The sequence below is a fragment of the Chelonoidis abingdonii genome, chromosome 1 (assembly GCF_003597395.2).
Source record: "Chelonoidis abingdonii isolate Lonesome George chromosome 1, CheloAbing_2.0, whole genome shotgun sequence".
NCBI lineage: Eukaryota > Metazoa > Chordata > Testudines > Testudinidae > Chelonoidis > Chelonoidis abingdonii.
Genome location: NC_133769.1, coordinates 236,955,132 through 236,981,328, shown reverse-complemented (window position 1 = coordinate 236,981,328; position 26,197 = coordinate 236,955,132). Strand labels below are relative to the sequence as shown.

Here is a 26,197-nt window from a genome sequence, read left to right as displayed (position 1 = left end):
AAGGTGGTTGTTTTTCTTGCTGAGCATTTCTGTTCAACAACCACTTTTTAGTGTCATAAATCTTTGTAAGGCATGTGGAAAGGTACACTAAATGCATTAATATCTTCAGTACAATGGAAAAATACCAGAGGTATTGTTAGAAAGCAGCATTCTTTGAAAAGCAATATAAACTCTCTCTTAGGGGAGACAGAGCATTTTTGTTTTAGACATTAAGATATTATTGACTGTTTCATTAGTGGAATTACTTCCCATAATCTGATCTCCACTACAGTACATGTTTAGTGTTTGTTTATAGCATGAGAGAGGTCAATTACTGTCTCTTTCTGTAGTTAAAATACTTACATTTGTTAGGTCTCATTCAACCCTGTAATGGAAATCCTGGCATCCTTGTTTTGGTCGTGAAACTTCTTTCATTTTTTAGTAGAGCGTGATAAGATCTGATTACAGGCCCTTATTAGTTTCCTCCTTATAAATTACACACTTTTAGCAACAAACCTCATGAAAATGTTATTTTCCTCTCAATTTCACTCCCATTTGGAGCATGGTTATGCTAGGAATTAGGGAAAAATCACTCTGGGATACATTCCTAAGTTACAAAGCTGTCTTGAGATTCTGTACTTTATTGCTGTAGATTCTCCATCACAGCTTTCTTTTCTTAATACTTTGTGGTACAATCCGCCCACCCCCTTACTTTAGGATTTCATTTTATGAAGCTGTAACTAATTAGATCTTTTAAAAAGTTCCCTGCTATTTTTTTAAAAAATAGTTTGCATTCAGCCCTTAAAGAGTAATACAAATACTAATTTTTATTTAAAGAAAATCCTGCACATTTTGATCCTCCCTCCACATCTTCGCATTGTAACATTTTATTCCTAGAGGGGCTTTTATACGTTCTATTTCTCTACCCCTTGATAATACTTCCTCTCAGCTTACCGGTCACTGTACTGTGTATTTAAATAGTACATGGGTGGTATTCCACTTACATTGCTGAACAGAGCAGCAGACCACATGAATCCAGACAAAAATCCAGAAATTCTTACAGCTTTACTTTACAGTTGTGATGTTAGCTGTATAGCACTTCAGACCAGAAGTCATTACTACATATTTTGACAGAGGTGTTACACTGATATGCTTTCTGCTCATCTCTGATGGCTACTTCGATGAAACTTAATGTTCTGTTTGTCAGAGTAGAGAATAATTATTTACAGCCTGATCTGGAAGGGTGCTGAGTACTTACAGTTCACAACTGAAGGCAGTGGATTCCGATTAGACCCATGAATTGTACATTAGGATTAAGAGGGATAGTGTCTCTTCTTCATTTTGATCAATGCCAAGCATGCTGTTCTCACTGAACAAATAAAAACCAGCAGCAGCCCCAATGTCCTGCCATACATTCCTTACCAGTGAAAAAGGTTCTAATGTCTAAGGCACTTTCTGTATGAAACATTGTATTTGCCTAATGTACTACTATCAAGATCTCTCTGATTAATTAGTTAAATGTTTTGAACACTTAGAATATGAAAGTCACCATATAAAGCCATAAGTTAGTGTGCCCTATCGTTAAAAATATTTTTTGAAAAGAAAAAGCGATATAGTTTATATCTTTGTGTGTTTTACATAAGCTGTTTGCTTCCTTGGTCATCTTGGTTGTATAATTAAACACCATGTCTTAATTTTATGTTTTGAGTGAAGTGAAAAAAGTTCAAAGGCAATTTTTCTTTTGCTGTTGTAGCAACTGCTGTGTAGACCGCAGCACTAGAGAGGGGTGTTCATTTCCATTTAAACTTCTTGACAGAGAGGGGAATTCTGTCATATCTGAACTATACAAGAGTGACCATTAAGCTGATATATAATTTCATTATTAGCTTTCACTCTGTGTATTACAAAAAGTGTGATGGACACTGTAGTGGGGTGACTGCCCCAGTCCCACAGAACAGGGGTTAAAAACAGCCCTGGAGAGGGCTGTGGCTGGGATAAAAGGAGCGAGAGCAGCTGAGTGAGTAGTTGAACACAGGTGTGGCCAGCTCAATCAGGGCCCAGCTGGCCCTGATAAGAGGGCTGGGGGCCAGGAGCTGAAGGAGTCTCACTCTAGCCCTGGGCTGGGAAGGGCTGGCTGACTGAGAGCAAGGTACCTGAGGCAGAGCAGAGCCGGGGGAGGGCAAGAGGAGCTGGGGAGCTCCAGCCTGGTAAACCCCCAGGTTACAGGTCTTGTTGAAGGCTTACAAAGGTACTGTGGCTACAGAGGTGCAGCCTGGGAAAAGGCAGAGCCAGCTGGTCCTACCCCCTTGCCAATGATGAGTGGCCATTACAGACTGCAGTCTGCCCCAGTGCATGGGGGCTAGATGACGAGTGGCAGTAGCAGCATCACTGGTTCATTCACTTGCACGTCCACCAATGTAATATACGCCATCATATGCCAGCAATGCCCCTCTGCTATGTACATCGGCCAAACTGGACAATCACTACGGAAAAGGATAAATGAACACAAATCAGATATCAGGAATGGCAATATACAAAAACCTGTAGGAGAGCACTTCAACCTCCCTGGCCACACTATAGCAGACCTTAAGGTGGCCATCCTGCAGCAAAAAAACTTCAGGACCAGACTTCAAAGAGAAACTGCTGAGCTTCAGTTCATCTGTAAATTTGACACCATCAGCTCTGGACTAAACAAAGACTGTGAATGGCTTGCCAATTACAGAACCAGTTTCTCCTCCCTTGGTTTTCACACCTCTACTGCTAGAACAGGGCCTCATCCTCCCTGATTGAACTAACCTCATTATCTCTAGCTTGCTTGCTAGCATATATATACCTACCCCTGGAAATTTCCACTACCTGCGTCTGACGAAGTGGGTATTCACCCACGAAAGCTCTCGCTCCAAAACGTCTGCTAGTCTATAAGGTGCCACAGGATTCTCTGCTGCTTTTACAGATCCAGACTAACACGGCTACCCCTCTGATACTAGTAGCCACTGAGACAAGGTAGATTTAAAGGGTTGGGGGTTCCCCTAGGAGGGGAAACCGAGAGTGAGGGGGTACTTCTGGGGGGCAGAACCCTGAGGAAAGGGGCACCGGGGTGCAGGAGGAACATGGGGCCTAAGGCAGGTGAGTCACCAGCCGGAAGGAGGTGCTCCGGAACTGGAGTTGAGCTAATTCCCAAGACGACCAGCAGGAGGTGCCACACCAGTGAGTCTCGACCTTGCTACAGACACTTTATGTAGTAGTTATAGAGAAGTGGAACAATGCTGGAATTTCTAGCATTGTGCTGTGCCTGTGTGAGAAATCAGTCTCTTTTGTACCAGTCCTTTACTAGCAGTGTCTGATAAGTTTGATGCTCTGCCTCTCTAGCTACTGGAAGGAAAAAGGAGTCGCCTTCTTCTCCTCTTCCCTCATGGTGCTCATCTTCCTCAAGGGGTGGGGTGGTCTTCTGCTCCTCATCCACAGCTTCATTGTTGTTGAAAAGTAGAGTGAAACTCGCTACTGAATACCTCCTCTGCTCTCCTGCCTTGTGAGGAGAGGCAGGGAAGACAGTGGTCTCTGCTACTTTATCCTATTCTCCATTTCTTAGGACATCCTACTCTGTATATAACTTAAGTGCCTGCCTCTGCTTCTGCTCTTAGCTCTCCTAAGCATTTCTACAAATTGGCATTGTTTTTGACAGTTTCTCTGCTGCTCATGGGATTCTGGGGAGCACTGCAGAATTGGGCCGGAGTCTGGTTAATTTCAATCTGCTATATAGGCATGTAGGTATAATTGCTCTCCCCGCTGAACTGCTGTAGTGCCTTTCATCCAAGAATCGCAAAGTGCTTGATAAGCTTCATAATACATAATACATAGAAATGTAGGGCTCAAAGGGACCTTGAAAGGTATCAAGTCCAACCCAAGATCATCCTTGACAGATGTTTGTGCAACCTGTTCTGAAAAACCTCCAATGATGGGGATTCTACAACCTCGCTTAGAAGGCCATTGCAGAGTTTAATTATCCTTATAATTAGAAAGGTTTTCCCAATACCTAAGCTAAATCTCCCTTACTCATTACTTCTTATCCTACCCTCAGTGGACATGGAGAACAATTGATCAATGTCCTCATTACAACAGCCCTTAACATATATGAAGACTGTTATCAGGTCCCCCCTCAGTCTTCTTTCCTCAAAACTAAACATCCCCAGCTTTTTAATTCTTTCCTCATAGGACAGGTTTTCTAAGACTTTTGTCATTTCTGTTCTCCTCTGGACTCTCTCCAATTTGTTCACATCTTTCCTAAAGTGTGGCACCCGGAATTGGACACAGTACGTCATCTGACACCTCACCAGTGCTGAGTTGAGCAGGACACTTACCTCCTGTCTCATACATATGACATTTTTGTTAATACACCCCAGAGTGATATTAGCCTTTTTCATACCTGAATCACATTGTTGATTCATATTCAATTTATGATCCATTGTAACCTCTAGTTCCTTTTCAACAGGATGACTGCCTAGCTGGTTATTCTCTGTTTTGTAGCTGTACATTTAATTTTTCCTTCCTAAGAGTAATACTTTGTGCTTGTCTTTATTGAATTTCATCTTGTTGATTTCGGACCAATTTTCTACCACAGTTGCTATTATTTAGTATTTGTATTACAATAGCATCCAACCAGGATTGGAGCTCCACTATACTGGGTCTGGTACAAACATATATGTAGTTCCCTACAATATCAAGAAAAGTAACCATGTGTGGGAGATATGAATACAATCAAATATATACAGTTTGTTTATATAATGTAAAATTTGCTATTAAAAAGTTAGCATGGCTTAACTGTCAGTTATCCTTATGTGATCCTCAAAACAGCCATCCTAGATTGGCTTATTTCTTCTCGACATTGTGGCAGAAAGTTGTCTTGGGAAGCAGTTTTAAAAGAGGACAGGCCTTACTGATTAATTTAGAGGGGACAACCCCTGTCGAAGAAGGCACAAAGATTGGCCCAAGTGTGTCGATGATGCCAGCCTCATTGGCTGAGTGGTAGAGGCGTGGGAAGCAGTGTGATAAATGGCGAGTGGAAAGGTAGGGATGGGCAAAGTTGTGAAGGGCCTTGAATGCAAGGAAAAAAGCTTGAATGTAGTGTGGGAAAGCAGGGAGAGCTAATATCAGGGTGTGATGGGTTGGATCACAGAAACCTCCCTTTGGGACTGCCACCAGAGGTGGATGTCGGGGAGCAGAGATAACAGTAACCAGGATGAGAGACATGAGCCTTGGCAAAAATTCTAGCTATGGGCAAAAATCAATATTATAAAAGAAGGAGCAGCAAAATTTGGGGCAGTCTGAATGAGCAAGAGAGAGAGGGCAGTGCTGATGGCCTGAATGACTAGAAGGATGGTGGTTGTGTTACTAGTGATGGAGTGGGAAGAATTTCTGAAGGAGGAAAGGCCAGGAGTTGAGTGTTGGCCATGTTAAGTTGAAGTTGATAGCAGAGCTCCTGGGAAGAGATGTTGGAGAACTGTGCTGAGCTGCAGATGGGATAGAGGGAGTGAAGAGGTGTGATAGATTTGTAAGTCATTGGCAAAGTGATGGTAGCTGAAACCTTTTGTGTTGAAAGAGAGAGAGCACATGCAGGGTGAGAGCTGTAATAGAGGGATTTGTGGCAGTGGTTGCAAGCAGCACATAGTGGTTTAGAAGTGAAGGGTGGGGTGGTGTTTGGAGAAGCAGGTGGGATTAAGGGTGAGGTTTTGTGAAGGAAACAGGCAAAGGTAAGAAAGAGGGAGAACAGGGCAAGAGTTTAGTAGGGAGGGAATGAGGTTGGTGTTGGTATTGGAGATAGAAAGTAAATTGGAAACTTTGGGGTTTGGTGTCAAGAGATGGGGATGAAGGGAGGGAGGTCAGACTTTTCTTTGAATGTCAACGTGATCTTACACGAAGGGGTGATTCCAGGAGAAGTAGACTTGCTTACATCTCATTATTCCTGTTGTGCTGTAAAATAAACTTGAGATGCAGCTGCTGAAGTTCAGGCACTGTGTTTATAGTGGAGGAAGGATGAAGCCTTGACTCCACCTTCTCAAACCACTAGGAGACATGTCTCTCTGATAACTGCTGTCTGGGTGGATAGTACAAACCTCCCCCATTTAAAATCAGCTTCATTGTTGTAGTTATATTGACTTACTGCTGATGGTATTATATGTTCTTCTGTTATAGCTCCTCCTCTCATGACCTGTCAAACTCATGGGATCAGTCAAATCTGCATCGCACGTCTGAGCAATTCAGTTCCCTGGGAAGTATGGACAGCTGGGACCACACTCTCCAAACATCCCAGTATGGAAGGCTTTCCTCTGCAAAGTCCAACAATAGCATTGATCATGTAGGGAACCAAAGCAAGCGGGATTCCGCCTATGGCTCTTTCTCCACTAGTTCGAGTACTCCTGATCACACTCTGTCCAACATGGATGCTGCTTCAACGGAGAACATGCTGTACAAAGTAGGCCACTGGGACACTGCGAAGCATGGAAATAGCAAGACTGGCCAGTTAGTGAATGATGACAGCGGACTGGAGGACAAACCTGGATACTTGCCACTTCCCATTCAATATGAGACTAGAAAGAGCCCTAGATTGGAGGAACAGCCTGATTCCAAGCTCTCTGGTTCTGGAAGATCAAGTTTTGGACCTATCTGGCATGTTCCTGATAAAAAATCATCCTCCCCTCCACCACCACCTCCACCTCTCCGTAGTGACAGTTTTGCTATTACCAAAGGCCACGAGAAGACCCATGGTTCAGCATACTCAGAGGGTGCCAGCACCCAGCACTTTACAGTTCTGAACCAATCTCCGCATAGGAGGGACTGGATCTCAGAAACTGCAGAACAACCAAGAAGACCTGTTAGGGCAAGTGACAGGAGCACAGATGGAAAGAGGGTCAATAATTCCAATTACAAATCTGATATTAGTGTGGACTACAATTTGTCCTCTGCTGGTGATAGGTACAACAATAATTCAGGAAATGCTAACAGACTGCAGTCCTCTTTGTCCAGCACTGATATTCGGTTTGCACAGCCTGCTTACGGTTACCACCACCAGCGCCAATACAGCGATGAAAGCACTTTCTTTCACCATGCAAGGGCTTCGACTTCGCCTAAAGAGCAGCGACATGTTTCCTCTTACAGTGGCAATAAAGAGCTACTTGCCAACCACTTTCACTGCTACGGACCAAACCAAGCCAGAATGTTCAGTGCTTCTTCTAACAATGATGCAGCTGAACAGAAAGTGGACAACACTGGACAGAGTCGTTATTATTGTGTCACAGCAAAACAGCCTCTTCAGGGAAGCTCACGGCCACTACAGCTCAAGGATGAATGTTGGAAACCTGGAATAGGGGCTGAGGTTTCCCCTGGACCACATGAAAATCCTGCCGTAGTCACGATGGTCCAAAAACCAAAGTACTATTTACCGCAACAACCTGTCGAGCCTTTGCTAGAAGGGCACAAGAAGAGTGGTCACTATGTAGTGGACAGTGGAGGGGATGTTAAGTCTACTGTAGTGGAAGATCCTAAAAAAACAGGTTTTACTGAAAAACCTGGTCAAAAGAAAAACTTTGGCAGTTTCGAGGAAAATGACAATAGCTACAGTCAGCAGGAGTGTACAAAGAGCTGTGTCCCTATCACTGAACACAGAGCTGCCCAAAAAGAAATCAAGTGGCGACCAGAAGATAGTAGTAAGATTTCTGCTCAGAAGACCCCAATTTTGCACTCTTTAGCTCAGGAAGGGAAAAACCAGTCAGACAACTGCCTGGAAACTGTAATGGATAGACAGCCCCCGTTTGATACGCATACAGCTAAGCAGGCACGCAGAAGTGATCGCTTTGCAACAACCCTGAGAAACGAGATCCAAATGAGGCGAGCGAAGCTGCAGAAAAGCAAAAGCACTGCTACCTTAATAGGGTCAAGTGAAACAGAAGAGGACACTGTAAACTGGAAACTAGATTCAGTGGAGAACTTAAACACGCCTTCAGAGAGTTCTTTTACCGGCTCCTACACGGATCACGTGAAGGAGGCCCAGGCCAGGGTCCTGAGGGCTACTTCCTTCAAACGGCGGGACTTGGAACCTAGCCCTGCTGATTATCTCCCTAGGTCACCAGAACGGAAGACAAATAATTGCAACTCTTCCTTGTTGGCTTGGGTTTCTGAAGATGTGTCAGGTTTTCTTGAGGCTATGCAGGCTAAACCAAACTCATCAGGGGCTGGCACTCATCATATCTCCCGCATTGGAGCTAGGAAGAGGTTCACAGCAGAACAAAAACTGAAGTCTTACTCTGAACCAGAGAAGATGAATGAAGTGGGGGTGTCAGAAGATGACTGCCATCCCCACCGCCGTCCAAATACATCTGACGAAGCCCTGGGCTCTTTTGCAGATAAGTGGAAATTCTTTGAAGAAACGAGTAAGCCCACATATTATAAGTCTGCACAGAAACAAACTCCCCACAGTCTGCCTGAGAGGCCTGATAAAAAAGCTCATGGACACGAAGGTGAGGAGTCTTGGTATGATAGACGGGCTCGGGCAGCCTCTTTTGGAATTGAAAGTACACGAGCTGCAAAAGATCATGTCCATTACCTTGCTCACAAGTCTGCAGACAAAATGGTGAAAACTGAACAGCCTCAGAGGTTGGGAACATTTGCAGAATATCAGGCATCCTGGAAAGAGCAGAGGACACCTCTAGAGGCAAGGAGTTCAGGAAAGTACCATTCAGCTGATAACATCCTTGATGCAAGCCATGAGCAGCATGAGAAACCCCAGTACACACATGAGAGATCCAGATCGTCCCCTTCTGCTGATTTCTACAAACAGGTATAGGACTTTCGTAATCTCCTCTTACCTTAGAATGTGACAGAAGAAAGGAAAATAAATTTTGTATGTAAGTGTTGAAGTATAGTCAGAGAACACATGCAAAGTATTATTGTATTATTACAGGTAGCTCACATAAATAGGCTTTACATTAGTGTAGCATTAGAAGTTCAACATGGAACAAAGTGAACTAAACAGTTTAGTCACTTGTATTGCCACTGGCATAAATGAAGAGAAAATAAACTGGTTAGTTTGATTGTGATGTTAGAATATATAGGCGGGATGGGTTCTATTTTTATCAGTAAATATATGTAAATGTCGATTTCACTGGATACACACAAACCAAGAAAAGGATATTTTCATCAATGACAATAGAAATTCAAATAGGCAAAGTAAGAAAAATGCTGCTTGAGAATTTACTAGAGTTTGATTTAAGGATATTTGTTTTGTATATTCTGTTTGTTGACAATTTGCGGTTTAATGGTTAAAAACCTTTCACTTTTTGAATCTCAATATCTGTTACCATTAAATAATTATTATTTGATCCCGACCATGGCTTGACGCCCCAATAATTTCCTTCAACTGTGAAAATTTAAATAGATAAAAATGGTTAAAAATAAGCATCAATATTATCTATCAAAATTATTTAAAAAATTGAATTCTGCTGAGCCCAACTGTATCTCATACTTTACACTAGGGATGAGGGGAGGATGATGGCAATAAACCAGGGGTCTCAAACTCAAATTACCACGAGGGCCACATGAGGGCTAGTTCATTGGCCCAAAGGCCACATCGTCACCGCGCCCTCACTGCCCTCAACCCCGTCCACTGCCTGCCTCTTCCTACCCCTTCTCTGCCCCCATTCCAATCCCTTTCCTGAAGTCCCCACCCCAGTTCTGCCCCCTCCCTGCCCCCAGAGGTGCATGAGGGGTGTGGTGGGGGCTCAGGGCAGGGAGTTGAGGTGTAGCAAGGGGTTGAGGTGCAGGCAGGGGGCTCAGGACAGGGGATTGGGATGCAGAAGGGGTGTGGGATGTGGCAGGGGGTTGAGGTGCAGGCAAGGGGCTCAGGGCAGGGGGTTGAGGTGCAGGCAAGGGGCTCAGGGCAGGGGGTTGAGGTGCAGGCAGGGGGCTCAGGGCAGGGGGTTGAGGTGCGGCAGGGGGCTCAGGGCAGGGGGTTGGGGTACAGGCAGAGGGCTCAGGGCAGGGGGTTGGGGTGTGGGGTGCAGCAGGGGGCTCAGGGCAGGGAGTTGGGGGGTGGGATGCAGAGGGCTTTGGGCTCTGGAGTGGCAGCGGCGCACCCCGGGGCCAGGGCAGGCTGCCAGCCCCAGCCTCAGCCATGGCCCTGCTCTGGGAAGTAGCTGGAACCATATCCCTACGGCTCCTCAGGGAGGGGGGACGCAGGGCTCTGCATGTTGCTTGCCGTGCCTGCAGGTACCTCCCCCGAAGCTCCCATGGCTGCGGTTTCCTGTTTCAGGCCAATGAGAGCTGCAGGGGGAGGGGGGACCGTGCCTGGAAGCCAGGGCAACACATAGACAGAGCCCTCTACTTCTCTCCCTCCACCCCCCGGCCACGGGGACATGATGCCAGCCGCTTCAGGGAGCAGCGCAGGGCTCGAGGGGTGCAATTCTGCAGCTGCTATTTGTTCACCCCTGGCCTGGAGGTAGGCCAGGCGGTCAGCGTGGGCCACAGGAAATAGTTGTGCAGGCCGCGTGTTTAAACCCTCACCCAACACAACACAGTTGCTCTGCTTCCCTAGCCCCCTTCCCCAGTTCAGATGTCTTCTGGACCCATAGAACTCTAAGATGGAAAAAGCACTGCAAGGAGGAACAGTCTGCAATCACCTCCCAGGAAAGTGACTTATTTGGTGCACTACCAGTTCTCCGCTTTCTTTTAAACTCTCATGGTCCAATAATCAGATACTACAGCACTCGCTGTCTCACCTTAATGGTTATGTTTGAAAATCCAAGGATGTAATAAACGTTAATACGACTTAAAGAAAAAATAGGTGGCCCTTCTATTGTGTATGAGTGATTAAAAGAAATCTAATCCTCAGAGAGATGCCAAAATTCTGCTCAGCTCACAAGCAAAAAGCAAGTTAATTTTTAACTTTGCAGAGTGAGTGAGGAGAGGGTTGGCAGGTGAGAGAAACTGAAGGACTGACCTTTGTGCTATTGTTATTTTAAAGGCATATTAAAGCTGCTGCAAGATTGCCTCATGTATAAGGAAAGGATCCTAGTCAGGGGGAGGGTACCGTCAATTTAAGCTGAACCGTCTCCTCTGCAAATACAAAATATTGGGCTTGAGTTAAAAACAAAACAGGGTATCACATATTTATAACATTCCTCCCCATTTTCCTCTCATTTCCTGCACTTCAACTCCCTTTGCCCCGTTTTAAGAAAAAAAAATCCAGGAGTCAAAATTTGAACCGTAGTTTCAGACAAGATTAGAGATCCCTTAGGAAAAAACTCACTTGATCTATAGTTTGGATTTAATTTAAACAAAAGTCTTCACTAGGACTTTTTGGAGTGACAGAGGGAGGAGTTATCTGTATAAACAATCTTCTGGGCTGTAGCTTACAAGTGACTGTTTTCAAAAGCAGACATTTTATTCTGAAGAGGCAGGAATAGCTTATTTATTCCTCTTTTATTGCCCATCCAGCAATAAAAATCATCCTGTTAAGTAGTGTTTCCTAAACTTGGGACGCCGCTTGTGTCGGGAAAGCCCCCAGTGGGGCTGGCCCGCCAGGGGCTTTCCCGACACAAGTGGCGTCCCAAGTTTGGAAAACACTACTGTAATATATACCATACATGCATTGATTTTGTTAGTATCAAGTTCAGTGGCAGCTACCTGGATTCGCACAAAACAAAACAAACCCAACCCTCTCCCCCCCTGCCCAGCCCCACCAAAAAAAACCCCAACAATGCCAAAACCCACTGTTTTATCACTTGGATAATACACTGTGGGGTGTATTGTAGATGTATATAACAAAATCTATTGGATTTAAAAAAAGTTAAAGGTATTTAACATACTTCACATGTATAATTTAGTTGGTTTGAGTACCCAGTGCAATTGTATTCCCCATGAGTTCAGAGTTTCTAATACAGTGTTAGACTTTGGGTGTGGTTGTTTGAAGGTACTGAGGTAATACAGTTCTGGAAGGTCAATGTTAAGTGTTTTATTGAGAAACAAACACACAGAAAGAAGTTCAAAAGTCCTCAAATGCTTGCCTGTATTAAAATGCTAACAAGGCTAAAGTCTAAGTTTTTTACAATACTTTGGTTTTGGCAAATAGAAGTTGCTAAAGTTTATAAATATTATTTTTAAGTGTTTCCTTCTAGACAAGTGAGATGATATAAATTAGTAACATGAGTACAGCGAGGTTCGTAGTGCCATAGAAGATGTCACATGGCATACTATACAACCCTTGAAGCCAAACCAGCATAAGACATGTTATGTTACTGACTTTATGTATGCTCAAGCAGAGCGAACCCACAAATGAGAGGTTCCATAATAATATATTTTCAGGAGACTGAAACTTGATGACTGGGTGTCTTACTATGTTATAAACCCTTTCCAGGAAGTCACAGTTGAAGTAAGGAGGCAAACTGAGGATTCAGGGGAAGATGGGGAGTGTATTTCCTCCAAAACTAACACTGATGAGCAGAATTGCACTCTAAGGTAGGTATGCTTTTCTTTTCTGTCTCCAAGGCTAAAAGTTTTATTTGAGGACTATGATAAGCGAATGAGCTGGATGTTTGTCACCCAAAATAGAAGTTGAGGTAAACTCATGTTGAACATAGTGCTATGACTTTTTCCCCCCCTCACATACGATATAACAGCTCTTGGAGCTAAGATTTCTTCTGACTGTGGAGTAGACCTTTTAAAAAAATTACCTAGTGTCCAATTTATTGTATTTTCTTCAGTCCCAGCAGTCTTATTATGAGGGTGTAGGAAGAGATCCAATCTTAATATTAATCAATTAAATGCTTTTAAAGACAAGGAAGTGTTTGATTTTCCTAAAGTAGTGTGTCAGGGATACACGTGGCAACTGCTGTAGGTATAATAAGTCAGTTTTCTGTAAAGATAAAATTACTGAATGTAAAACAGATAAAGGGCTCTCAAATGAGATTTTCCATTCACCAATTAATAGGAGAAAAACAGCACAGTTCTTCCAAGCTGCCTAGCACAGTTGGGACCTGATCCTGATTTGGGACCTCTGGGTGCTATTGTAATAAATAATTGAAACTAAGTACTTAGAATCTTTTAAGTGGTAGACTGTTTCCATGAGAGAGAATTTCTTAATATAGCAAATGCTCATACAATGTGAGTATAGCTATGCATGTCTCATATGATCAGCAGCTGATGTGTATTATGTGTTCATTATTTTCCACCTTATAAACTATATATTATGAAGATTGATGGTTCTGTTGGTTTAAGTGATCTGCTGTGTTGTTTTGATTATGTGTAGCTCTTTCTATTTATTGTGCAATGGCTTTTAAAATGGTGTGTGTGAGAGAGAGCCTGGACTAAAGATATCTGTGTAGGCAGATAGCATCTCTATATAACTAAGATGTTTTCCATCTAGCATTGTGGAACCCTAGTAACAAAAGCGTCTGAATAATACACCTACGCCAGCATTTTAACAGTGTCTGTGGATACAATCCTCGCTTTATAACATAGAATCCATGTAAATCACATGACTGGGCACCAGCTGTAATAACTTTTTTGTTTTAAAGCAGTAAGCTGTTTTCACATGCTGTTGCAGCTCTGTTATTTGACCATTGCACCACATTGTAGAAAAAGGTTTAGTAAAGTGGTCTCTTTCATGGTCTTTCCCTCAGCTCTTTGTCTGATGCCAAGGCCATTTAAACTATGTAGAGGGCATATATGTCTTTAGTGGACAGTTTAATTTTCATGCCATGAATGGTCACTGAATGATAATGAATGGTTATTATGTGAAAACTGTAAAAAAACATTTTTAAAATTGTCACTACTATAGTGAAAGGCCTAAAGTGATAAGGGAACTAGTCTCATTCATCGTGATCTCAATTAAACCTGTGTTCTTTGGAGTTTCTCTAAAGAAATTTGATTTCATATTTTTTCCAAAGCTAGCAATTTGTAAATAATAATTTGTTTAATCTGGCTAATCTGTATTTAGGCTTAGAATATTAACCAAATAGCCTGTGGAGAAAATATTTGCTTACTGGCATGTTTAATCATTTTTTTTGCTACTTGTATAAAATTACACTGCTTATAAGCCTGATCCTGCATCATCCACATCAAATTTTTGGATCTTTGCCATTGGCTTCATAGCTGCAGGATCAAACCCTAAATCTTTAAATGACTTAAACCTGTGATGACCTGAGGTTTCTGCCAAAAAGTAATTTCATGAGATCAGTGTATGGGGCTGAAATATTCTGTAGGATGCAGTCTCCATTCTGTAACAGAAGAATTATAGCCAGAGACTCCCTTGATTATTTTGTGAGTAATAGATTTGTTGTTTAAAATGAGTGTGTATATTTTGTGCTTATTACAGATACTGTGTATATTGTCATTAATGCTGAATTATTTGTGAATCTAATCTCTTCTATGAATCTTACATGAAGAGTAATGAAGTATTAAAATAGCAGATTATATATTTTCCCTCCATACTCTTTAAAGTGAAATTACAGGGCTTGGATGGCTGATTAGTCAGTCAGTTTGCTTATTTTTTCTTTGTCCGTTTTATGTATTGTGCATTTTCAGCCCAGAATGGAGACAATTTTATTTTGTTTGCTTTGCATGAAGATGTTTATAATCCTCCAAAAATTTTCAACCACTTTGTGGATTTGGCTTCATTTTTGATTTAGACTATAATGAATTGATATGTTTAGTTAAGTCGCTTAGTACCATCTCTGGAAAAACTAGAAAGTGTCTGAGTTCTAGTATCCAGTCCTCTGTTTTATGTTTATGGGAGCAGCGAGCAATGGATCACTTCTAGATATAGTTACAACTGCTCATTCAAGTAGCACTACTGCTATGAATTGTAAACATTCAAACTTGCATTCCCACACACATTGGGTACAATTCCAAGAATTGTCAGAATTCCAAGACCAGTTCTGAACTTCTAGGACTGAAACATATTGAAAATTATACTAGTAGGGTTGCTACCTTTCTAATAGCTGGTAACCGGACCCCAAGGCCTACCTTCTGCTCCTCCTATCCCCCTCAATGCCCCACCCTTGCTCTGCCTTTCCCCCAAAGCCCCGCCCCAACTTTGCCTTTTCCTGCAAGGCCCAACCAACCCCCCCCCCCCGCCTCGTCCCCTCAAGGCCCCGCATCCATCACTCACTCCTCTTCTCTCCTCCCCCTGTTACTCCCTGGATCATCTCAAGGAACCTACCTGCAGGTAGGAAGCAGCCCTGGCTGAGTGGGGCTGGCGCGGATTAATGACCCGGTGCCTCCCCACAGTAATTAGACTTCTGGTTCAGGTGCCATTTAGGGTTGCCAAGTTTTCTTTTTGACCAGACTTTGCAGTCAAAAACCAATTGTCCAGGTAAAACTTGGACTGGTGGCAAGTCTAGATTCTACTGAAATGCAAAACAGAGATAATACAATGTGTGCATATTTATTTAAGGATATTGATTTCCTATATAAAATTACCATTGAAATGACTTACCAAAATTCAGCAAGCAATAGATAATGGTAGTGTGTGTGTTTCATAGCTGTCTGCATACTTAATACAGAGTCTTATTTTGTCAGAACTGGCCTCCCTTTTCTTTGTTTGCAATCTGATGAGAGCAAATACTTGCTACACTTTTAACATCCCCTTAGAGATCACTGAACATTTTAAACAGGCGTAGCCCTTGATATTCAAGGGGTGTTACATTAAAAAGATTGTCTGTTAAAAATTGGACCTAGAGAGAGTGACAGTATGTTTGTGTGTGTGTGTGTGTGCGCGCCCGCAGCACAAGTCAGCCTGCATCAAAAGAAAAGCATAAATTTAATAGTTTATTATATGATTAACACAATTATACCGCCTACCAGTGAGAGGTTCATAGAATCATAGACTTTAAGGTCAGAAGGTCATTATCATCTAGTCTGACCTCCTGCACATCGCAGGCTACAGAATCTCACCTATCCACTCCTGTGTCAAACCTGTGTCTGAGCCATTGAAGTCCTCAAATCATGGTTTAAAGACTTAAAGGTGCAGAGAATCTTCCAGCAAGTGACCCATGCCCCACACTGCAGAGGAAGGCGAAAACTGCCCAGGGCCTCTGCCAATCTTCCCTGGAGGAAAATTCCTTCCCGACACCAAATATGGCTATCAGCTAAACCCTGAGCATGTGGGCAAGACTCACTAGCCACCACCCAGGAAAGAATTCTCTGTAGTAACTCAGATCCCACCCCATCTAACATCCCTTCACAGGCCATTGGGCAAATTTACTGCTAATAGTCAAAGACCAATCTCATTATACCATCCCCTCCATAAACTTATCAAACTTAGTCTTGAAGCCAGATATGTCTTTTGCCCCCACTACTCCCCTTGGAAGGCTGTTCCAGAACGTCACTTCTCTGATGGTTAGAAACCTTCATCAAATTTCAAGTCTAAACTTCCTGATGGCCAGTTTATATCCATTTGTTCTTGTGTCCACATTAGTACTGGGCTTAAATAATTCCTCTCTCTCCCTGTTATTTATCCCTCTAATATATTTATAAAGAGCAATCATATCTCCCCTCAGCCTTCTTTTGGTTAGGCTAAACAAGCCAAGCTCTTTGAGTCTCCTTTCATAAGACAGGTTTTCCTTTCCTCGGATCATCCTAGTAGCCCTTCTCTGTGCCTGTTCCAGTTTGAATTCATCCTTCTTAATCATGGGAGACCAGAACTGCTCACAGTATTCCAGATGAGGTCTCAGCAGTGCCTTGTATAACGGTACTAACATCTCCTTATCTCTACTTGAAATACCTCGCCTGATGCATCCCAAGACCGCATTAGCTTTTTTCATGGCCATAGTGCATTGGCGGCTCATAGTCATCCTGTGATCAACCAATACTCTGAGGTCTTCCTTCTCCTCTGTTACTTCCAACTAATGTGACCCAGACTAGAAGGAGGTTAGTCTGTAAAAGAAGCCTACTAGAACATGTGAGGGTGAATATTAATCGCTAAATGCATGACCTTGCACTTTCACTATTAAATTTCATCCTGTTACTGTTACTCCAGTTTACAAGGTCATCCAGATCTTCCCATTGCTTTTTTACATTTAAGAGGTGTTAAATATAGTATCAGCACTTCAGGCCTGACCCAGCTCTAATTAAAATAAATGGACGTTGTAGGGATTTGTTCTCTCTTCTGAGTTATCTGGTATAAGCCACCATTGAAGAGAGGATACCAAACTAGCTGGTCTATTTGTCTGTTCCAGTATGGCAGTTCATGTGTTCCAAATACACTAAATAAAGAGGAGATTCAACTGTCCACTCTTACTGTACTGCCTTGCTGTGAGCTATCCCATAGAACAGGGCTGGCCAAACTGTGGCTCTTTTAACTTTAAAATGCGGCTCATGGAGCCCGCCCCTCCAAGTCTTCCCCCATTCTCCACCTACCGGACCAGGGAAGGGAGGCAACTCAGGACCTCTGCCTTGCAACAAGTGGTTCAGTAGGGGCTTCTGCCCAGTGGGGGGAGGGGCCTCGGGGCTTCAGCCGTGCGGGGTGCACCTGCCCGGGCTCGGGGCTTCAGCAGGAGCAGGGTTGAAGCTCTGAGCCCCATCAAGCACCTCCCGTGGAGCTGAAGCCTGAGCTCTGGCCTCTGGCAGGTGTGCCCCAGCTCTCAAACTTCTGAAGATTGTCGTATGTGGCTTGGAGCGCTCAGTAAGTTTGGCCACCCCTGCCATGGAATATTTTGGTCTTTCATTATGTGGGCCTTAGCAACATGTGTTGTGGTGTATATCAGCCTGTAGTGTGATGGAGAGGAAGGAAGAGATTACTGTGCCAGTAAATTTGAGTTATAAGAAACTCTTAAACAGTCATCTATCACAGCCATGATCTTAGATGTTGACTGTGAGACAACCAGAGCAGTTACAGCCTATTAACCAATTAAACTGCATTATGCAAACTAAGTAAGGACTGAGTGAGTTGTGTCTGATGTCAAAATCTCCTAATGAAGGGCATTGTGAACTTGAGTTGAAACTGAAAGTTTGGAGGCTATAAAAGTCAACAAGAAATTCAGATTGTTTTCCTGTTTCTTTAAGAAACAGAATCTTATAAAAATAAACATGCAGAATTGCTCTCTTATTTAATCTGTTTGCTATTTCTAAGGTGCCTGTCACTGATGTATCAGAGTGCCGAGGTAAGGGTATCAAATGGCTAGTGCAAGGATATTTGGTATGTGATTTTATTAAGAACATTTTCCTTTTAAAAATATTGTGATAGTCTTTAAATATATAAAACATAACCTAGAGAAGCTGTGTGGAAGGATTAACGCACGCTTCTGGCCACTCTATAGGCAACTCACACTTCACTCTTGTGATTGCCATGATCTCATCAGATAATAGGAGTCTGCAGGGTGAATGAGGTTTAGAGCGTGTGTGTGTATATCATTTAGTTCTATCTATACAAAATCATCTCTATAAGTATGTGTATAGACACATTTCTTTCCAGGTTGGAAGGCTTTTAATGAAGATACTTCTTATCATATGCCTAATTAATTTACGTAGTAATTTAAATGTGATTGAGAAGGTAAGCCGATTGATATTAATTAGTTTATATCTGAATATTTAAAAATTATCATTGCTGAAATCAGGACATAATTTTCGTGATTGAAATACAAAATGAGACATTAAAAGTCTTTTTAACAAAAACAAAAAACAAATAAGCTTTGAAGACTGTGAGCTTTTCTCCTTGAAGTCAGACGTTTTTGATGGTGTAACATGTAATACAAACCAAGCCTTCAGTCATCAAGGTTAAAGTTGACAGAGCTTGTATGAACTTGTCAGTCATATAGAAGCAGGCAAAAACAAACCAGCTGTTGTGAGGCATGGCTTTGAAAATCCTCTGTATTACAGTAAATTAGATACAGAGGTTGAGACAGAATCAGTTCTGTATGTCTTTGAAACAAGCTGGGGTATTTGCAAGGATGCAAAAGCTCATGTGTGCAGAGGATAGAGGCAAACATCTATAAATCCTGGTAAGTTTTCCCTGTATTTAGTATTAAAGTGCTAGAATAATAAATGTGTGCATTATCTTCAGTTATCGTCTGTTGGTTCTGAAGTGATCTTTGCAGTAGTCATTCATACAGTATTTCTTTTGTTCTCCAAGTCTTTAACCACAAGCTGTGTTTGCCCATCCCTGTCTGCAGTAGCTACAGCTACAAATTACAAGTGAGGCAGTGCATTATATAGAATTGTCTTTTTTAAAAAAAGAAAAAAAAAGTATGTATGTTTGTTCTAGTCCCTGAGGTTTAGGGGGGGAAATTCCAGCTAGATGCTCTGTGTGTGTGTTGTGTGGACGCGCTTGTGCACGGGCTGTTTTTAGCAGCTTTTGTTTTCACAATTGGCATAATGCACACTGGAATTAGAAGGCAGTGCCTTTCAAAAATGTTTATTTTCTGGGCTGAAGTCTGCAGTGCTGTTATCCTCACTATATGACTTCCACCCTCTGCATTCTTCACTGCTGTATTTTGTAAGATAGGTTTTTGTATTTCTGGTTTCTTGGCAAAATTGTTATTGTGAGCACAGGTTCAGATGAAGACCCTTACCAAATCAGCAGGTATGAGCTTGGAACTTGGAATTGGATGCTGACCATTGGAAGAAAGCGGTGAGTGAACAGCCAGGTGTGAGTGAAAATATGATAATGAAACGTGGGTGTGCATGCTAATTGATAAAAATAGCTATCTGTGACTCCTTTAGAGATGAGCTCCGAGGGGTTCACTTCAGTCCTTGTTTGAGAACCTCAGGTGAACTAGTTATAATTAACTAAGTATGTTGCCTTTTTCTGTCTTCTAATCTATTCTGGTACTGAGTGCTGCCTAGGTGCTGATATTTTTAAAAATGGGCACATTTCAACTTACTATGCCTGGATTTTTAGTTCTAGAATTTATTTCCAGATAACTTTTATTAAAAAGGACAGATTGCAAGTGATTTTGTATCCAGCCTCTTTTCCGCGACTGAGATTTCCTTGCTGGCAGTGTTAGGTAATGTTTCTTTTGTTCCTGCTATGGTTGCCATTTATATAACACAATGGGTGTTTTTACATTGTTAGGATTTTCTGCTTGAAATTCAGTTCAGTGATTCAGTACAGTACATATTAACTAGCTTACTCCTGTGGGAGGTAGTCATTTTGAATCCATGCATGCCGCTGACTGCATATGAAGAAAGATTTGAAATTGAAAAAGCAAGCAAAAGATTGGCCATAAACATTTATTTTATTATTGATTTAACATGCATAGTGGTAGGAAGGAGGGAGGGATTTTTTTCCCTCATAAAGGAAAGGAGAATAGCGTCTCTCCCACTCCCATGATATTACTAGAAATGTAATTATAATCACATTTGATTTTACTTCAGAAATATGCTTTGTGCTGTTTACAGTTAACCATGATTGACTGGCCTGTATTCTTATCTGTCAACATATGTTCAATTGTTTCTTGCAGAATGAGGTTGGATCTGTTGGCAAGAAATCTATTTGCTTATTTCTGTGTGCAGAGAGGTGACATTTATTAAAATAAAAATATGAGGTCAGAAACAATTTTCATTCACGTTGGCATGTAAGTGGGTCACAGATAAGAGGTTCTAATAAAGTAGGCTGACTAGAAATAATCATCCCCATAGATCATATCAATAAACAGTCATGATTATGTAAGGGTTATGAAGCTGGAGTGACATTTTTTCTGTCGCATGAAATACAGAATTGCTGTGGGATCCATTTTGATTGACTGCACAGATAACATTATCTGCCGCTTGGCTCTTCAGTAATACACTATCTTATGGACATTTTGCCTGGCTGTGGAAAACACAAGATACCTTAGATGGGATATGGGTTATAATGTAACAACAACATGCTGTTGTTATATTTCCGGGAGTATCCTGGTTATTTTTTGTGTCCCCCTATTCTGTGGCTGTGGCCTATTGAAGACAGAGGTTTTTTCTTCAAAATAATAGATCTCCTTGTGCTCTTCCTTTTTAACATTTAGTGTGCCAGTAGCTTAAGTGAGTCTTTAAGACCACTTGTTTCAGTAGCCTGTGCTGGACGTTGCCTTCCATGACTTCAGGCCAGCATTACTAAGGCAATGAACAGCTCTGCTGCTTCTGCAGCAATTAAATTTGCTTTGAACCAAGACCTGCATCCTCAGATAATCATCATAAAGCAGTCATCATCGTGGTGGTTAAATAATTTTCATTGGCATGGTTTCTTTGCTATATATGATTTTGTTTTTCTGACAAATATTTTAACAGTGTTTTTAGACTCTCATAGAGTTTAGGATCTGGCACTTTTGGAATATATTCCAAGTTCCCCAACCAAAAGCAAATTATAATGCATAATTTGTATCACTTATATATAATAAAGCACTTTAGTAATAAAATATGTACATGATATATATGTATATTCATACAAAAATTACATTAAAAGAATGTTAAGGTTGCAAAGTCAAGCACTGAGAAGTTGGGAAATGCCAGAATTAAGGTTCTCCCATTCTCATGCATGCCCCATGTGTATGTCTGCAGTATGAGTAGGTTTGGAAGGATTTTATTTTTATTGGCAAATTTCAATAAATTTTAACTTTATAATGTACACACAAACTAACAGAAGTATATTTCTATTGATGAAAATAAAAATTCACAGATAGGTGAAGTAAGAAAAATGCTGCTTGAAAACTATAGTTTGATTTAAGAATGTTAACTTTGTCTTTTTTGCCATGGGATATTGGCAATTTGTGTTTTAAGGGTTACAAAGTTTTAACTTTTTTGAATCTCAGCATCTACTCTCATTAAATAATTATCAAACTCCCCCATAACTTCCTGTAATCATGAAAATTTAAATTGATAAAAACTGAAAAAAGTTTAAAAATATTGATATTGTCTGTCAAAAGTATATAAAAATCTAAATCTGACAAACCTGATTATGATATGGTCTTGAATTACCTAGCTGAATACTGTTTTTTCCCCTCAGGATCCCTGTCTTGTTTTATGCACAGGAGGGATGTGATCTGGGGATGAATCAAGGTTGTGTAAAGGAGACTTTTGTCTGTAGGAGCCTACCTCATTTGTTTCAAACATTAGAAGGTGTGTTCAGGGACTGTAGGACGATTGAGACTTTGGCAGTTGAGTGCCACCCTGGAGAATTGGATTCAATCCCTGTCTCTCCCACAGCATTCCTATATGATGCTGGGCAAGTCACTTAATCCCATCTTTTCAAAGGTGGCTGTGTCATCCTCATTTTCTATGTACTCAACTTGACACCCATAGGGTCTGATTTGCAGAAGTGCTGAGCACTCACTGAAGTCCTGCTTTGAGCAGGGGGTTGGACTAGATGACCACCTGAGGTCCCTTCCAACCCTGATATTCTATGACTCTAAGTCCGTGGGAGCTGTACTGAAAAAATAGCAATATAAAAAGCTATATTTTCAGACAAATCAGGCCATAAGCATCTTAGGTTGGGCACCTAAAATTAGTATACTCTTCATAGAATATCAGGGTTGGAAGGGACCTCAGAAGGTCATCTAGTCCAACCCCCTGCTCAAAGCAGGACCAATCCCAACTAAATCATCCCAGCCAGGGCTTTGTCAAGCCTGCCCTTAAAACTCTCCAAGGAAGGAGATTTCACCACATCCCTAGGTAACCCATTCCAGTGCTTCACCACTCTCCAAGTGAAAAAGTTTTTCCTAATATCCAACCTAAATCTCCCCCACTGCAACTTGAGACCGTTACTCCTTGTTCTGTCATGTGCTACTACCGAGAACAGTCTAGATCCATCTCTTTCGAACCCCCTTTCAGGTAGTTGAAAGCAGCTACCAAATCCCCCCTCATTCTTCTCTTTTGCAGACTAAATAAACCCAGTTCCCTCAGTTTCTCCTCATAAGTCATGCTGGGAGCTGTGCTCCCCCGGCCCCCCGTGCAAGGCATGCTGGGAGATGTTCCCCTCTCCCACTGAACACTGCTGCACACTGCCCCATCAGCTGTCCATGGTGGGTGACGTGACCACACTCTGCCATGTGTGAAGTTGGCAAAGTCCTCTAGGTCCCTTCCCAATGCAGGCTTGTTCTTGGTGCCACAGCCACTCTCTCTGCTCCTGGGAGCCTGGCACCGTGTGAGAGGGGCAGGGTGAGGTGGGACACACAGTACCTGCCATGTTGTGAGCACTGCCAGAGTATAAATAATATCAGTACAGAGCGCGCCGTGTTCTGGGCACTGTCTGGGACCTCCAGTGCTGGGGTGGTTCTCTGGGTGCTGCCAGGTGCTGTTCTCCAGGTGCTGGGTGCTGCTGGTGCTGTTCTCTGGGTGCTGGGTGCTACCAGGAGCTGTTCTCCGGGTGCTGTCGGGCGCTGTTCTCCGGGTTCTGGGTGCTGTTGGTGCTGTTCTCTGGCTGCTGAGTGCTACCAGGAGCTGTTCTCCGGGTACTGGGTGCTGCTGGGCGCTATTCTCTGGGTGCTGCTGAGCGCTGTTCTCCAGATTCTGAATGCTGCCAGCCACTGTTCTCCGGGTGCTACCCGGGCGCTGGGTGCTGCTGGGTGCTGTTCTCTGGGTGCTATCGGGAGCTGTTGTCCGGTGCTGGGTGCTGCCCGGGCCCTGTTCTCCGGGTGCTGTATGCTGATGTGTCTATGCCTTAATTTGCAATCTGTAAAATCAGGAATAATAATTCCACTTTACCTCATAGGATGTTGTAAAGATAAATAAAATTGTTAATGGCTCTGAAGCACTCAAATGCTGGGTCCTTTGGAAAAAGTAGTAAGTCGTGCTCTGCCCTTGATTCCCTGAGATAGAGCATGCTCAGTTCAGACAAAATCTTTAGAGAATTTAGCTGCCAAATACTTACAAGTCTCTGCTGAAAGTATTTGAACTGAGATAATCAGAGGCTAATAATTCTGCCAAACTTGGGTGTATTTTCATAGAGTCAGTAAAAAGCACAGCCCTGACACCAGGGCAACATCCCTGCCAAATTTCATGTTCCTCAGAAGTGTGGAGGCCCTACAGTTTCTCAGACACACAGCTTTAAGAAAGTTTTAACGTAGGCACAACATACCTTTCCCTAATTTCATTTTTAGAACAGCTGAACCCTATTTGCTGAAACATTAATTTAAAAAAAAAGCCATCTTGAGGCGGGCACCCAACATAGAATAGTCTGACTTTAAAATCTATGGATCTACCTCCCTTATCTGCAGGTCTCCCCTGTCCTTTGCTCTCCGTCCCAGGGTCTCATGGTCTGTTTCACTTCCTCCCCACAGCAGTATCCAATCTGCCATCATGTGTTTCCCCTCGCTCCCGCTAAGCCACGTGTGCACACAGTTCTAAATTCTGTTCCCTCTGTCTTTGAATTGTGTGGCTTATTCCTCCCCACTTTCTGGGCACTTGCAGGGATCTCACCAAGAGCACTGGAGAGACAGCCTCCCTGCTCTCAGTTTCAGTGCCTGGTCTGGCATGGCCCACAGCACTCCAGAGTTACAACTGGTGGTGTAGCATGCTCAGTACAGACAGAATCTTAGAAGAATTTATGTGGGACAGCAAAAGGAACATTCCTGACACACAGCATCTGTCCTGCCTTACAAATTTCAAATCCCTTCCCCAAAGCATGGGGGATATTAGGGCTTCTCAAATTAAGAGTTGCCAGACTTTTTATAACATGAGCAAAACTATATTTTTCATTGGCCACCATGTGACAAATGGCAGAACTATTTTGGCAGAAGTTTTCCAAAAAAATTTCAACGGGAGGCAGACACCTGGCATGGAAATTTTCAACCAAAATGGTTAAAGTTTGTCAAAGTTACAAAGAATTGAAAACACAGTGTTATAATGGGAAGTGTCAGGCAATTCTACCAGCTCTGTCTGTAATATCTGTGTGTGTATATACACATATCAGTATAAAAAAAACTGACATGAACAATATCTAATATCTTTTCTGATTTCCAGGACACACATGTGCATACACTTACTCATAATCCACCTTTTCTTTCTCCCTAGTTCTTTTCAGATGAATCACAATTGAGGCCTGGCCTAGACTACAGAGTTAGGTCGACGTAAGGCAGCTTATGTCATCCTAACTCTGTAAGTATCTACACTACAGCATTACTCCTGCTGATGTAAGTCTCCCGTTATACCAACCTAATAACTCCATGTCCACTAGAGGCATAGCACTTTGGATGATCTAGTGAGGGCAGTGCAGTGTCTGTGTAGACACTGCGTTACATACATGTCACCACCGCACTGCCCGGTGCTAGAGTTGCCAACTTTCTAATTGCACAAAACCAAACACTCTCGCCCCACCCCTTCTCCAAGGCCCTGCTGTCCACTCGCTCCATCGCCCCTCCCTCTGTCTCTCACTCTCCTCCACGCTCACTCACTTTCACCAGGCTGGGGAGCAGGGCCGGCTCCAGGCACCAGCATTCCAAGCGGCAGTCCCTGTTGTTTTGCCCCAAAGCAGCACGCCAAATTGCCGTCGCGGGTGGCAGAGGCAGTCTGTGTGTCCTTAGGGCAGCATGCGCGTTCCCGCGGTGGTGGCAATTCTGCAGCAGCTTTTATGTTTAGCTGTCTGCGGCGGCTTCAGCTAAACATAGAAGCTGCCGCCTAATTGCCGCCGCCGCAGAAATGCACCTGCCGCCCTAAAGGCACACGGACTGCCTCTGCCACCCGCGATGGCAATTCGGTGTGCTGCTTGGGGCAGCGAAAACTGTAGAGCCAGCCCTGCTGGGGAGAGGGGTGTGGGCTCTGGGGTGGGGCTGGGGATGAGTGGTTTGGGGTGAAGCAGGGGGCTTGGGCAGGAGGCTGAGGTCAGGGCTGGCTCCAGTGTTTTCGCCACCCCATGCAGTGGGGGGGAGAGCCATGTTTGTGGCACTTCGGTGGCAGCTCTACTGCCACCACTTCATTCTTTGGTGACAATTCAGTGGCAGGTCCTTCCCTCCAAGAGGGACTGAGGGACCCGCCTCCGAAGAGCCATACAGGCCGCCCCTTCCTGTTGGCCGCCCCAAGCACCTGCTTGCTGCGCTCGTGCCTGGAGCTGGCCCGGCTTGGGGTGCAGGAGGGGATTGAGGGCTCCAGCTGGGGCTGCAGGCTGCAGGTGGGGCCAGAAATGAGGGGTTCAAAATGCAAGAGAGGGCTCCAGGCTGAGACAAGGGGTTGGGGTGTGGGGGTGAGGGTGTAGGATGCAGAAGGGAGTTTGGGTGCAGGAGGGGACTCTGGGCTAGCAGGGGGTTGGTGTGCAGTGTCCTGGCGG

The 26,197-nt window shown here is 43.2% G+C and overlaps 1 protein-coding gene across 6 annotated transcripts in view; it reads left to right on the top strand.

Annotated features, from left to right (window-relative positions):
• Nucleotides 1-26,197, top strand: part of SHROOM2 (shroom family member 2) — a 205,545-nt gene that overhangs the window by 138,887 nt on the left and 40,461 nt on the right. For 5 of the 6 annotated variants that reach the window (XM_032777672.2, XM_032777669.2, XM_032777671.2 and 2 more), the window contains 2 exons: nt 6,169-8,809; nt 12,383-12,483. In XM_032777672.2, coding sequence (XP_032633563.1) covers nt 6,169-8,809; nt 12,383-12,483 — 2,742 coding nt within the window. Of the gene's footprint in view, nt 1-6,168; nt 8,810-12,382; nt 12,484-19,333; nt 19,595-26,197 lie in introns of those variants that run through there. The other variant, XM_032777675.2, reaches the window with a different exon arrangement.